Below are 14,200 nucleotides of genomic sequence, written 5' to 3'. Positions count from 1 at the left end.
TGTGATTGTTGGAACCAAGAGCAGAGGTCCAGCATGGGGCAGTCGCCCCAGGAGCAAAATTGTTAGGGGGCACAAAATTTCAACACCCAGTGTTGCCGCAATACAGCTGTGAGCTTCCATTCCTGGGCTCCACTGAAAACAGCTTCTCCATGGAAATCAAGAAGGTCCCTTTCCAGACAATGGAATGATTCTTCTTTCCTTATCTCTACGGCTTCAGTCTCTTGGTTGATGCGGACGCTGTTAGGCAGCTGTCTCCCTCCCTCCCTCCCTCCCTCCCACTCTCCCACTCTGCATGGCCCGTTCTTCCTTTGTTGGTAACTGCTCCCTCCCTCCATTTCTGAGCAGCTGGAACCAGTTCCAAGAACTAGCAGAACCAACGAATTCTAGTTTTGTCTCCATCCTGGTTCTCCTTACTGACATCCCCAAGGGCAACACTGACACCTAGAGAAGAGGCAGTTGACAGGCAGGACAAAGCCCAGGGCTGGTTGATAGTAAGAATACAAGTAGATGCCTGCTGAGAGCAGACTGGGACCTGGCAGACCAGGTTTCAAGCTCCCGGTCTGCTGTGAAGCTCTCTGCGTGTGACCTTCAATATCTTGAGTCCCCCTTCCTATCAGCGCACAGAAAACACGTTGTTCAATGACTCTTCAGGCACACAGGAAATACATTTCCTTTGCTCATAATAACCGAGTTAGACATAACATTATGGTTAAAATCAATGCCGCACACAGGAAGAAAGGAGAACTTGCAGATCACAAATGAATAAATGCGTCAACATGAATTGAAGTTAAAAATATTGTAGCTGTTGCATAAGGGATTACTATTAAGATTGGACTGTAATTGGATTGAATAATAGTTTGGAAGCAGAATTAAAGGGAATGATTAAACCTTGAAATTTAGCAGATGGGGAGCCACCGAAATTACGAAATTGGCTGTTTGGCGAAATTACGAAATTGATTGGTATTTGAATTCATATTATAATTTGGTATTGATATAATAAGGCTTATATTGGATTTGAAACCTAATAAAAATTATTACAAAAAAGAAAAAGTAAGAACCATGAAATAAGATCCATCTTCATAAAATATTGGCATTACAATGGCAAAATATTAGATTAACCAAGAAAGCCTAATTAAATCATAATTACCTGAATCATCAAGACTAGAACTGAACAGCAAGCAAAAGGTGCTATGCTCAAAGGAAGCAATATTAACACTCATTTTTTTTCCTTTGAAGGATATAATTTTTTCTAACCTTTCTCAGTTATCAAAGAAAACAAGACCACATGCCACAAAAGATCCAGCTTAATGTGAGGATTTGATAAAACATATGCCCCAAATACGTACCTTGCAACTTCTGCAACAACTTTGATTAAACAAAGCCTACTATCACCAAAGTAAAATAATGTTAGAAACATCTTTAGAAAACTGCATGAGATGCAAACATTTGCTACTTTTAATAAAGCGTATCAGTTGTGCAGACATATTATCGTAACCCAAGTTGTACAAGACTGTGTTTGGCTCACATTTGAGTATGCTAAAAGTATTCAGGTGAAAAATAACATTCGTTTCAGCTATGAGCAGGAGATAGAGTAAGTCGGGCCAAGTCAAGATTTTCTTTTTATAACAAGAGATATACAGTGGTGCCTCGCAAGACGAAATTAATTCGTTCCGTGAGTTTTTTCGTTGAGCGAGTTTTTTCGTCTTGCGAAGCACCACTGCAGTTAAACACTAACAATGGCGGGGAGGGGTGGGGAGAAGCAGGGCAGCTGCCGCAGCCAGTACCTCGGACTCACCCGCACCTTGTGGCCACCGCGTGACGCTGCTGCTGGAGGGCGGCGGGGCTCAGGAGCGCGACTCTGGCTGCAACGGCTCTCTCAGAGGAGCGCGCGAGGGCGGTGGGCAGCGGCGCGAGGCATCCGGAAGGTCGGAAGGTCAGCCAGAAGGTGGGAGGGAGCCGGAGGAGCGGGGAAGCGAGTGTGCGTGTGTGCAGTGACCGTCGCCATGACAGGAGAGGCAGGGCTGTTTCGTCTAGCGAAGCAAGCCCTTAGGAAAATCTCTCTTACGAAGCACCTCAGAAAACAAAAAATCCTTTCGTCTAGCGAGTTTTTCGTCTTCCGAGGCATTCGTCTTGCGGGGTACCACTGTAAGGGTATCAGTTCAAGATAGGGAACAGGGAGTAGCGATGTTCCAGTGTGGCTTCCCTCTGAAGGCCAGGACAAAAATAGAAATGTATCTTTTATTCCCATTTTAATAAATGTAATGGTGCCTAGGGGTAAGGAACCAGCCGAAATGGGTGCAGAACTGAGGATATTCGCCACAGTTCTAGATAGTGCTTTTTCCTGGGGGGACGCATATCTCTAAACATTTTGTGAATCTAAGTTTGGCCTCATTGAGGGGCAGTATTTCAATATGGGTAGGAAAATGAGAGTATCCCTAAATATTTTTTTAAGGAAAAAAGCACTGGTTCTAGACCTCACAGAAAGCAGACCTATAAGGAGTGCCTCACAGTGCCAATTTGAATTGGAGGGCAACCAAAATGGTCAAAGGCCTGGAAACGATGCCTTATGAGGAACGGCTAAGGGAGCTGGGCATGTTTAGCCTGGAGAAGAGGAGGTTAAGGGGTGATATGATAGCCATGTTCATATATATAAAAGGATGTCACATAGAGGAGGGAGAAAGGTTGTTTTCTGCTGCTCCAGAGAAACGGACACGGAGCAATGGATCCAAACTACAAGAAAGAAGATTCCACCTAAACATTAGGAAGAACTTCCTGACAGTAAGAGCTGCTCGACAGTGGAATTTGCTGCCAAGGAGTGTGGTGGAGTCTCCTCCTTTGGAGGTCTTTAAGCAGAGGCTTGACAACCATATGTCAGGAGTGCTCTGATGGTGTTTCCTGCTTGGCAGGGGGTTGGACTCGATGGCCCTTGTGGTCTCTTCCAACTCTATGATTCTATGAATTTTAAAAATGTTGGGCCCAGGTAAGCCCCACCCTGAACAATTGATCACATGACACAGCACATGCTGACCATTTGAATGGAAATGCCCATCGACTTGGGGGGCATGCTGGCCCCCTCACATATTTTATTGGGGAGGCAAAGGGGCCTCAGCCCCTAGGAGTTGGTTCCTTCTTCCCAGGGCCGGATTTAGGTTTGATGAAGCCCTAGGCTACTGAAGGTAATGGGGCCCTTTATATGTCCAGCTGTCCTTTGCCAACAACAAATTGTCACAGTTTTTTGTGTTGAATGTATGCTATATGCTAACTTATGGACCCAATAGATATCTAAAGCCATTTGCACATGTTGTCCATGCAGAATGTAGGCACCCTATATATAGAAATGAGCAAACCAGTGATATTTGAGGGAGCAGGCTAGCAGGCGGGGCTCATCACTTACATTATAGGTGTCACGGTCTGGTTCACGGGTGAGCAAAGTCCTGGGCTGGGGATGTCAGGACCGGGGGCAAGATGGCAAGGTGGGAGCAAGAATGGGAGTCCAGAAGCCAGGAGTCAGGAGTCCGAGGGTCAGAGAGTCAGGAGTCAAGAAGCCAATGGTCTGAGGGTCGGGAAGCCAGGAGTCAAGAAGCCAAGGGTCAAGGAGCCAAACGCAGCAGGGCTGACCTTATATCCCTTCCTGGCTCTTGCCACCAGGTGCTGTGAGTTACCAATCGGCCTCGCCTGTGAGGCCGTGCCTTGCCTCTTCAGTACAAACTTAGGAAGGCCCTAGCCCTGCAAAGTCCTATTGGTCACAGGGCCTGGCTCCTGTACGCACACCTGATAATAGGAGCCTACACAACACAAAACACGGTTGCTGTATGTAGGTTTTATTATTTTTGTTTTTATCTTATATTTTGGAAATGTACATCCAGTTTTCCCCCCTTTAATTTTTTGGGGGCCCCCAAGAGAGTGGGGCCTTAAGCTATAGCTTGTTTAGTTTATACGTAAACCTGGCACTGCTCGCATTCCTCACAGGGCACGTAGATGTGGTGCTGGTAAATGGCAGGCCATGTCTGGCCAGGACTTGCAGGCAGGAATGTCTACCCAACCCTGAGTCGTGCTGGCGCATGAGTCTCTCAAGTGAAAACAACACCCCAAAATGCATCGTTGACGAGCTAAGCTGTGCGCAGAGGAGGGTGATGAAGATTACAAAGAGCTTGGAAACCAAGTTTTATGAGGAGCGGTTGAGGGAGTTTGGTATGTTTTAGCCTGGAGAAGAGAAGACTGATAGGGGATAATGATAGCCATCTTCACATATTTGAAGTCCTATCTCATGGAAGATGGAGCAAGCAGAGGTTGGATGGTCACCTGGCAGGGATACTTCAGTTGTGATTCCTGCATTGCATGGGATTGACCTCTGTGACCCTTGACATCCCTTCCAGCTCTACAATTCCTATTGGGAAAGATGCTCGGCCATAATATGTGCGTTAGGTCAAACTGCACTCAGCAATGGGTGTATTAGGAGAAATGGAGATGGGCTTTCATGGGGGCTTCAGCAAACAAATAAATCACCCGCTGATGTGGAAATACGGTATACAGAACGCAAGACTGGAGAAATGAGGAACTGGAATTGGTAGATAAGCCCATCCCTCATTGCAGCCAATAGTTGTTCTTGCCTCAGAGAAAGCCTATTGGCATGAATAGACATGAATGACTCAGGTCTATTCACTTCAGTAGGTTTCCACAGAGTGTAAGTTGGTTGCACATAACCCACTGAGCTCATTTCATCACAGCTGCAAATTTTTTTACCCAGCATGAAAGGTTGCACAACGGTTGGTGTTGCTTCCAAGAAGCAGCAGGCCCACCCATGCTCTCAGCTGCAAACTGTTTTAATTAATTTACCTTCATTACATTCTAGGAAGCATAGAAAGAAAAAATATTGCGGCTGTCGAAAGTATGTTATACACTTGAAAGAAATGGACTGACACAATGTAAGATGGGCAGCTGATAAAAAACTGAAGAAAATCACCATACAAAGTAGGATATATATATATATATATATCAAAAGGACGCGGGTGGTGCTGTGGGTTAAACCACAGAGCTAGGACTTGCCGATCAGAAGGTCGGCGGTTCGAATCCCCGTGACGGGGTGAGCTCCCGTTACTCGGTCCCTGCTCCTGCCAACCTAGCAGTTTGAAAGCACGTCAAAGTGCAAGTAGATAAATAGGTACCGCTCCGGTGGGAAGGTAAACGGCATTTCTGTGCGCTGCTCTGGTTTGCCAGAAGCGGCTTAGTCCTGCTGGCCACATGACCTGGAAGCTGTACGCCGGCTCCCTTGGCCAGTAAAGCGAGATGAGCGCCGCAACCCCAGAGTTGGCCACGGCTGGACCTAATAGTCAGGGATCCCTTTACCTTTATATATATATCAAACACACACACACACACACACACACCTACCTGTGTAGTGTATCGTATATCCAAAACATATCCACCAGGCAGGTAAGCATGTTATTCATTCTCCCAGGATGGATGAGATAAAAACAAATTACAAAATTTATACATAAAAATTCAAATGTATTTTACTGTTTTAGATATATATCACGTGAAAAGGAAAGGTGTACATCAAACAAAACTTATTGTATAGCGGTAACAGGGGTTCATAGAATCGTAGAATTGGAAGGAACCCTGAGAATCATCTAGCCCAGCGGTTCTCAACCTGTGGGTCCCCAGGTGTTGTTGGACTACAACTCCCATCATCCCTGACTACTGGTCATGCTGGCTAGGCATGATGGGAGTTTCAGTCCAACAACATCTGGGAACCCATTCTAGCCCAACCCCCCTGCAATGCAGGAATACATTGCAGCTGTCCCATACGGGGATTGAACCTGGAACCTTGGTGTTACCATCACTACGCTCTAACCAGCTGAGCTATGCTGATATTGCTCTTCAATATTAGTAAATGCTATAAACTCAGACCACACCACATTAAACATATCTTTCTCAATCTGACCCTGTACCATAGGAGCAGGGCCATCTTTAGCATGTGTGCCACCATGGCGCAAAGATCCGCCCAGTGCCCCCAAATTGACTATTATTGAGCTTTTTTTGGGAGGGGGAAGCAGTGGAAGAAACTACTTACTTTTGTTTCCTGACTCATTGGGAAATATTTGACGCTACGTAGTAACGGAGTGATGGGGGTGGGTGGGAACTTTTGCTCCATTGCTTTCACTGCCACCGATCAAGAGGTATACAGTAGGTATACATTTGGCACCCACCAGAATTCGGCGCCCGAGGGCCGTGCACCCCTTGCACCCCCGGGTAAAGATGGCCCTGCGTTGGAGCCAACTCCTAGGTTGATGGGCATTGCCATTCAAATGGTGTGCACGCACCACATCATGCAATTGATTATGTGGGACGGGGTTTACCTGGGGCCCACCCCAATATTTTATTTTGTTCAGTATTTTTATTCAAACCCTCAGCTTGTTTGTTAATTTTCCTAAAAGCACATTGCGCAGTCCCATACCGCTCGGTACCAATTTGACAGTATAGCACCTGAGAGATATTTTCAATGCCTAACTATGGGCTTATTCCACACTGCCTGTTTGCCCAGATCTGTGCTTAGAAGCTCCACATCAGAGCATTTTGTTTTTGCCCCTCAGCTTCTGCCGAAAAGCTGCTCTTTAGCGTTCCATCGGAGCAAACTTCAATTTGGGTTTTCCGTTTGCTCCGATTGAGCTTTGAAGAGTGTGTTTTCGTGGGGAAAGCCCTGGGAGCAAAAAATAAAGGGGGCTTGGACATGGAGCTTTTAAGTGTGGACCATGTCCTGGAAGAGCGGAGGCAAACTAAGTGTGGGTATTAATAATAAAAATTTATTATTTGTACCCCGCCCATCTGGCTGGGTTTCCCCAGCCACTCTGGGTGGCTTCCAACAAAGATTAAAAATACATTAAGTCCTATAACGCTTCTTGCAGCTTGTAACAGATGTCCAGCATTCTCCTTGCTGCGTAAGTCTACATTGCCTTCTGTAGAAAAACGCAATGAAAACAACTGTGGTTCAATCTGTCGCTTTGTTGTTTTATTCATATCGGTGAAAACAGATAACCCAAATGCTTTCACCTTTAGGCAATCCCACCATGCATGGAAATAAGTAACAGGAGTGGCGTCCTCGCTAACAGTTTGGTGAGGATCCTGGGTGAATCACGGCGAACTTTCTAGAGGGCCAAACTCCACAGATTTATTAATTTCAAAACCCATTCCTGGTTCCTCACTGAAACAGAATTCAAACCCAGCGTTTGCTCCATTGATCTGACTCCATTTCTTGTTCCCCTTTGATATTTTTAAAAGAATCTTAAGAACCTACAAAGGACCTTCACAAGATTCCACCCTCCTCTACTTCATTATCAGATATTGTTATTTCTTTTTCCAGAAAGGAAGAGTTGTCTACTGGCTACTTTTTGTGCGGAAAAAACCAGCCGGATTTGTCGGAGTTTTACAAAGCTTTCAAAAGGATTGCCTCACAGGCTGTGCAAACAAGGTACTGGAAAATGACAGAGCCTGACTGGCCGTAGCAGGGGGGAAAAACCCTACAGCGGTGTGCAGCTGAAGGAAGAACACAGATATCTTAAGCAAGAGGTGAGTGGTGCAAGAGGGAGATGGCTTGAGAAGGATCAAAGGTTTTGCAACTAGGGTGGGTGGGAGCAGGGATCTGGACAGGGACTATAAGAAGAGGGGCTGTCACAGGGCTCACTACCACACCTTGGCTCATCCTAGCTCTCTTGTTGATCACCGACTGAGGTAAGCTGGAGAAGAACAGGAGGCCTTCTTGTGCTGCTTTCAGGTTTTAGCTTTTGCATTGGACGTGGGGTGCTAAATCTTTTTGAGGGTAGCAGGTTGGGCAGGGATGCAAAACATGTGTCTGTCTGTCTGTCTGTCTGTCTGTCTGTCTGTCTCTGTGTGGGGATACCAGATGCTGTTGGACACCAACTCCCAGGCCTTCCCATCTCTAGATAGTCCTCCCTGCAGAGAAGAGAGCATGTTAGAGAGGAGTATTTCTCCTAGGCGGACGTGGTGACGTTGATGGGCTCTATCTTCCATCATTCCTGGCCATTGGCTATGCTGGCTGGCACTGATGGGAGGTGAGCCCATCTGGAGGGCCTCATACTACCTACCCTGGCTCTAAGGCTGGTTTCCCCAAACTATTTCTCGCCAGCTGTTTGGCATTGCAACTCCCATCAGACCTAACACTGTGGCCAATGGCCAGGGATGATGGGAGCTGAAGTCCAAAGCAACAGGAGGACACCTGGTTGGGTTAGGCTGTCTTAGAGCAGAGGCAGCAGTCATTTTGGTGCTCTCCAGATGTTGCTGAACTCCAACACTCATCAACATTGACCATTGACCATTGGAAATGGGAGTCTTAACAGCATCTGGAGGTTCACCAAATTGACTCTGCTTGCTCTGTGGCAGCCTTTCTCTAACCTGGCGCCATCTAACTGTTTTGGACTACAACTCCCATCTGCCCTGACATCATGACCCTTGGGCCAGAGCTGATGGAAGGGAGCTGGATTCCAAAACATCTGGAGGAAGAAGAAGAAGACGAGTTTGGATTTGATATCCCGCCTTTCACTCCCCTTCAGGAGTCTCAAAGCGGCTAACATTCTCCTTTCCCTTCCTCCCCCACAACAAACACTCTGTGAGGTGAGTGGGGCTGAGAGACTTCAAAGAAGTGTGACTGGCCCAAAGTCACCCAGCAGCTGCATGTGGAGGAATGCGAACCCAGTTCCCCAGATTACGAGACTACCACTCTTAACCACTACACCACACTGGCTCTCAAAGGAGGGCAGAAAGGCTGTCCTAAAGGATTCAGATGGACACCTAGCAGCCGGTGTGAAGAGATTATGTTCTCCTGATTATGTTTCATTACTAAGCTAGCATTCTCTGTATTCTCTTGCCTTGAGCAGATTCTTTGCAAGTGTAGGATATAGTAGAAGCTAATGCTGGTGGCAGCAGAGGGGGAAGAGAGGAGTGTGAGATGCTTTGCCTCATGACCCCAAATACCTTAGCTCGGGTGTGGGCCACCTGCTGCTCTCCAAAGGTTGCTGAACTAGAACTCCCATTATCCCTGCCCATCAGCCATGCATGACTCCAAAAACATCTGGAGGGAGAAGGATTCCCTACACCTGATTTGCTGATATTGGAAACTTGACACTTTCAATTTGAGAGGGTGTGTGTGTGTGTTGGTGTGTTGGCAACAAAATGGCTGGACTTAGCTTTGGTGTGAATTCAGAAATAAGGGTGCGTCCACCAGGGGTGGCAAAACTGGGGTGTTCTCCAAATGTTGGGAGAGACAGCTCAACACCCGTGTTTTTATTTCCATTTCACTTACTACGACACCCCAAAATTTCATTATTTTAAGACAAGCCCAAAATATAAACTGCATGTCTGCATTACAGAATTAAGCAGCTTTTAAGTAACTTAAATGAATAGGTAATAAGATTCAAATTATGTAGGGCTCTATTCCTGACCCAGTAGGGCGCCTCTTGCGTTTTTAAGAGTGAAGGAGGTCTCTCATCTTCATGGCCTGACTGTGGGCTTCCTGGTGGAATCTGATAGGGCTCTTCTTATGTTCATCTTCTCTATCTAGGTTGCCAACCGAAAACCTTCAAAATGTCCAAGTCCAAGACTCAGATGCAAGTCCTGGCTGATCAGCTGATCGACGTCTTCCACAAGTATGCAGGGCAATCTGACACCCTCGACAAGCAGGAGTTCAAGAAGATGATCCTTGAACAGTTTCCCGACTGCGTTGAGGTGAGGTGGAGAGAAGAAGGGCATGGGCAACTGCCGGGCACTTAAAGCCCAAGTTGGCACATTGGCATTAAGGTGCAGGGTATGTTAAGATGGCGAGGGACCAGTGTCTCCCCAAGACAGTGTTTTGAAGCATGTTCAGATGAAAGCAAAGTTTACTTAGGGATGAGTGGATATGTCCATTTCAGTCCCTCTCATGTCCTCCTTTCCCAATCTGAAATGCAGCTTTAAAAAAGTATTCTCCTGCTATCTAAACACATTTTAAAATGCATTTTTGCGGAATACACACATTTTTTTTTTTGCAAAGCAACCTTCCCTGTTAGAATGCATTTCCCCCCCACATTACTGTAGTTTAATGCATATACGTTTATATACTTGTACCTATTACTTGGCTGGAGAAACGCATTGCAAAATCCGGAGAACTGAGGATTTCAAGTGATGCCTGGGTTCTGAGTTGGGCTTGGGAAAGTGCTGGTTTGGTAGATTTGCCTTAAAATGTGAATTGGATCAAATTTCTCCCCCTCCTCTAAGTGTGTGTGTGTGTGTGTGTGTGTGCGCACACACTTGTACACACACGGCTCCATCTCTGCTCACTCATCTTGCCAAACCCTCACAGGTCCTTCCACCCCCAACAGGGAAGGTGCAAAAGATAGGGGAGTTCAGGCTTACTAAACCTACAAGGTAAGCCCCTCCCCACTCCATTAAGCAGCTCACCTGGGCTGGCCTGCCATTCCTCACCCTGCAGTTCGTGTGGCCCCCTATCAGTGGCTGCTCCAAATGCGGAGCATGTCAACATTCTACGTTTTGCTTTATATAGGAAGATACATATGGGGAAGTTGCAGGAGGTAGCGGGGTTCAGGACCTCTCAACCACCTCAAAACAATGCTTCTGAGAAGAGTCTGGTTTCCGGATCATGCCAAAGGCCTGTCTAGTCTAGAATCCTTTTCTCAAATACGCCTATGGGAAGGAAGCCTAAAAGCAGGACGTGAGTCTGGTTCTGAGTTAAACGCCCACCGATGTTACTCTGTGTTAATTTCATTCTGCTAATCTGAACTACAACTTCCATCCATCTCAGTAAGGTTGGTTAAAGGCCAGGGAGGATGGGGTGTAGTTTGTTTTCTCCTGCCCTAGAGAGTAGGACGTGAACCAATGGCTTCGAGTTATAAGAAAGGAGATTCCAACTAAACAGAAGGAAGAACTTTTTGACAGTGAGAGCTGTTTGACAGTGGAACGGTTGCCTTAGGAGGTTGTAGACTTCCTTCCTTGAAGGTTTTGAAGCAGATGTCGGAGGCCCACCTGGATGCTTTAGCTGAGATTCCTGCATTGCAGAAGGGGGTGGACTAGATGACCTCTGGCATCCCTTCCAACTCTACAATTCTAGTCTAATAGTGTCAGGAGGGCCACAGTTTTGTTTTCTGATGGTCTGATAGCAATAAACTTCTACTCTCAATCCCTACAGTGTCCACGTAAGAAACAAGCGAAGGAGCAACTCTTTAATGAGCTGGATACAAACAAGGACAACGTAGTGAATTTTGAGGAATGGACCCGCCTGGTTGGAAGATTCCTCCATTGCTCCCACGAAAAGTTCCACCAGCAGCATGGCGGACAGCAGCAGCAGCAGCAGCAGCCACAACAACAGTGAGAAGGAAACCCAGCAAAACCTTCGGGAGATGGTGCTCAGGGGCCTGTGGGATGACAACCTTCTTAACACCCACCCCCTCCTTCCTACATTCTCTAGCTAGGAACGGAAACTTTTGACAATAAAATAAGAAATAAATATTTCACTTCAAAATCCTCAGACGTGTCATTTCTTCCCAACTTCGGCAAGCTGTTGTCAAATGGGCTTTTCTGTACGGTATTCAAGCTCTTCTGTAGGAGAGGATGAGAGAGTTGCATTTTCACCTACCTTATAAGTTCATTCATAGAATCATATAGTTTGCTGTGGAAGGGACTCTATGACTCATAGAATCACAGAGTTTCCTGGGGAAGGGTCCCTATACCCAGAAGCATTCCCTGCTGCGGTGGTTGCATCTTAGGACCTGGGAGACCAGAGTTCAGATGTCCACCTAGCCATATATCTTTCTGGGTGTGACATTGGACTATTTCACTGTCTCTCAGCCGAACCCAGAATGCATGGGTGGTTGTCAGGATGGTAGATAATTTTATTACGGTTGGAGACCAGCTTATTGTCAGGATATAACTAGGAGGGGAAGAACCATGCATGGTCATCCTGAGCTTAAGAGCCAAAGGCAGGTGGGACCAACTAATTCTAAGACTTCCCCATACTTCTCCTCTCTGCTGAGTTCCGTAGGGCTGGTGCCCATTGCAGCCAATGGGGCTAGCAGCAAGTGCAGGCTAAACCAAATAATTCTAGCTTAAATCCCCAAAGTTTAAACTCCCCAGTCTTCCTGATGCCTTCTGGATGTGAACTCACATTCTCTCAGCCTAACCTGCAGTGTGTGTGTGTGTTTCTCAGGATATAACAGGGAGGGGGAGAACCACGTGTGGCCGCTTTGAGCTGCTTGGAAGGGAAAACGGGACACACATGTATTAATAGGGAGACCAACGAAGGGCTCATCCAAACATCTAGACTCGGTGCCCGAACATTTCTGTTTCTTTGTTTGCTTTTTGCTCCAGTGAATCCGAGCAAACGACAATACAAGGAAAACCCGAATGGCTGTTTGTTCCAATTGAGCGTTAAAGAGCGGGTTTTCCTGGCGAAAGCTTCAGGGTGGGTGTGAGAAGCACCCAAACACAGAGATTTAAAGTGCAGGCCCAGAAAGAGAGTGGTAGAAGATAAGTTTGGATGAGCCTTGTCTAGTTTTGTCTCCACCCTCCTCTTCCCTACTGAGTTATTCAAGAGGCAACACTAGTGGGGTAGGAAAGTTTGGGGGAGGGGAATCACACCTGACAACCAATGTGTTTCAGATCATTAGGTCCAGTCATGACCGACTCTGGGGGCAGGAGAACGCAAGAGAGCAGCGTCTGGGTTTGCAAACATCAGCAGGAAACATGCACTGATTCAGCTGGATGAAGTGGCAGATGATGAGGACAGGAGGCCACAGATTGGAGGGGTTTCTTTGTGCATCCTGTTTCGGGTCAGGCTGGGAAATGGCCGAGTAGTGGGATGAAGATGGAGAGGAAGGCGGCAGATGCCACAGAGGAGATTGTTTTTTGAAAGCCGTGAAGACTCCCAGAATCTATCCCTGGATATAGGAGTTTTGGATTAACTTCTCATTTTTTCTTCAGCGCGCAGTTGGGATCTTGGGATCTTAGAAGGGTAATCTTACAGGGCAGGAACATGACTGGGGGTCTGTGGTTGTTATTTTCCCAGAATGCCTCTGGGTCAGGGCCCAGAGGCATTATGGGGTAGTGGAGATGGCGGTAGCTGTGGCACTCTTCCCAAGCACTTCTCCTTTTCCCCTGAGCTCTGAATAAAGGAGGGTCTGCTTTGGAGCCTGCTCGGTTGGCTATGCTATGAAGTCCCCGCTTTGGGGCTTCCAAGCACCAAATCACCTAAGGTCATTTGCAACATCTGCTGATTGGCAGGTGTGTGCGGCCACCCACCTGTCAAATTTGGTCCGTGAGGCAGGATCTGATAATTATTATTATTATTATACTCTATTCCAAACTTAAAAATGGAAAGCGTAATGCTGGTGGTCAACAAAAGAGGTTTAAAGACTGTCTCAAGGCAAATCTTTAAAAATGTAGTATAAACACTGACAAGTGGGGTCGGCTTTGAAGACACTCGAACTCAGGGTGCAAGGGAGAAACGTGCTAAGAGGAAGCCACGCTGGTCAAATCCACACCCTGATCAGCTCCCGCCCGGAAACTAATGTCCCCACTGAGGAAGGACACGTGGATCCAGAATTGGCCTCCACAATCACTTATGGACTCATTGTTAAAACTGTGTTTATGGAAGACAATCTTACTTGGCTGCGAGTGATCGCCAAATAACGATAACGGTAACAGTAACAATAACGGTAACGATAGCGATAGCGATATCATAACGGTAACGATAACGATATCGATATAAATATCGGTATCAACGATAATGATATCGATATCGATAACCATAACGATAACGATAACAATATCAATATCGATATCACAACGATATCGATAACAACGATAATGATATCGTTATCAATATCGATATCAATGATAACGATAACGATAACCGTAATGATAACGATAACGGTAACGATATTGATATCATAACAGTAACGGTAACGATATCAATATCATAACGATATCGATAACAACGGTAACAATATCGATATCAATATCAATGATAACGATAACGATAACGGTATCGGTATCGGTATCGGTATCGGTATCGGTATCGGTATCGGTAACGAAACCCAATGCGACAACTGCATTATAACACCAGATTATAACACCAGATGGCGCTGCAGAGCTTTTAAAGAGCTTTTTTCAGAGCTGCAGTTTTTTTCAGAGCGTA

General features: G+C 46.2%; 1 protein-coding gene across 2 annotated transcripts; it reads left to right on the top strand.

Annotated features, from left to right (window-relative positions):
* Positions 1-7,325: 7,325 nt before the first annotated feature.
* Positions 7,326-11,533, top strand: LOC310665914 (protein S100-A12-like). Of its 2 annotated transcripts, none has more exons than XM_083416310.1 (3): positions 7,326-7,566; positions 9,575-9,738; positions 11,195-11,533. In XM_083416310.1, exons 2-3 carry the CDS (start codon positions 9,598-9,600, stop codon positions 11,375-11,377), a joined length of 324 nt encoding a protein of 107 aa, XP_083272436.1. In that variant the 5' UTR covers positions 7,326-7,566; positions 9,575-9,597; the 3' UTR covers positions 11,378-11,533. The 2 variants fall into 2 exon arrangements, with proteins under 2 accessions (XP_083272436.1, XP_083272435.1); XM_083416309.1 differs by lacking the exon at positions 7,326-7,566 and adding an exon at positions 7,586-7,728.
* Positions 11,534-14,200: the final 2,667 nt, after the last annotated feature.

Source organism: Podarcis tiliguerta, assembly GCF_965153285.1.
Source record: "Podarcis tiliguerta genome assembly, chromosome: 16".
Taxonomy (NCBI): domain Eukaryota; kingdom Metazoa; phylum Chordata; class Lepidosauria; order Squamata; family Lacertidae; genus Podarcis; species Podarcis tiliguerta.
This window is presented reverse-complemented; position numbering and strand designations above follow the sequence as displayed.

Bases quoted from the DNA above. Each gene is read 5' to 3' on its own strand.
- LOC310665914 (XM_083416310.1), top strand. From the start codon at position 9,598: ATGTCCAAGTCCAAGACTCAGATGCAAGTCCTGGCTGATCAGCTGATC. The intron at 9,739-11,194 runs GTGAGGTGGAGA...CAATCCCTACAG, and splicing joins AGTTTCCCGACTGCGTTGAG to TGTCCACGTAAGAAACAAGC.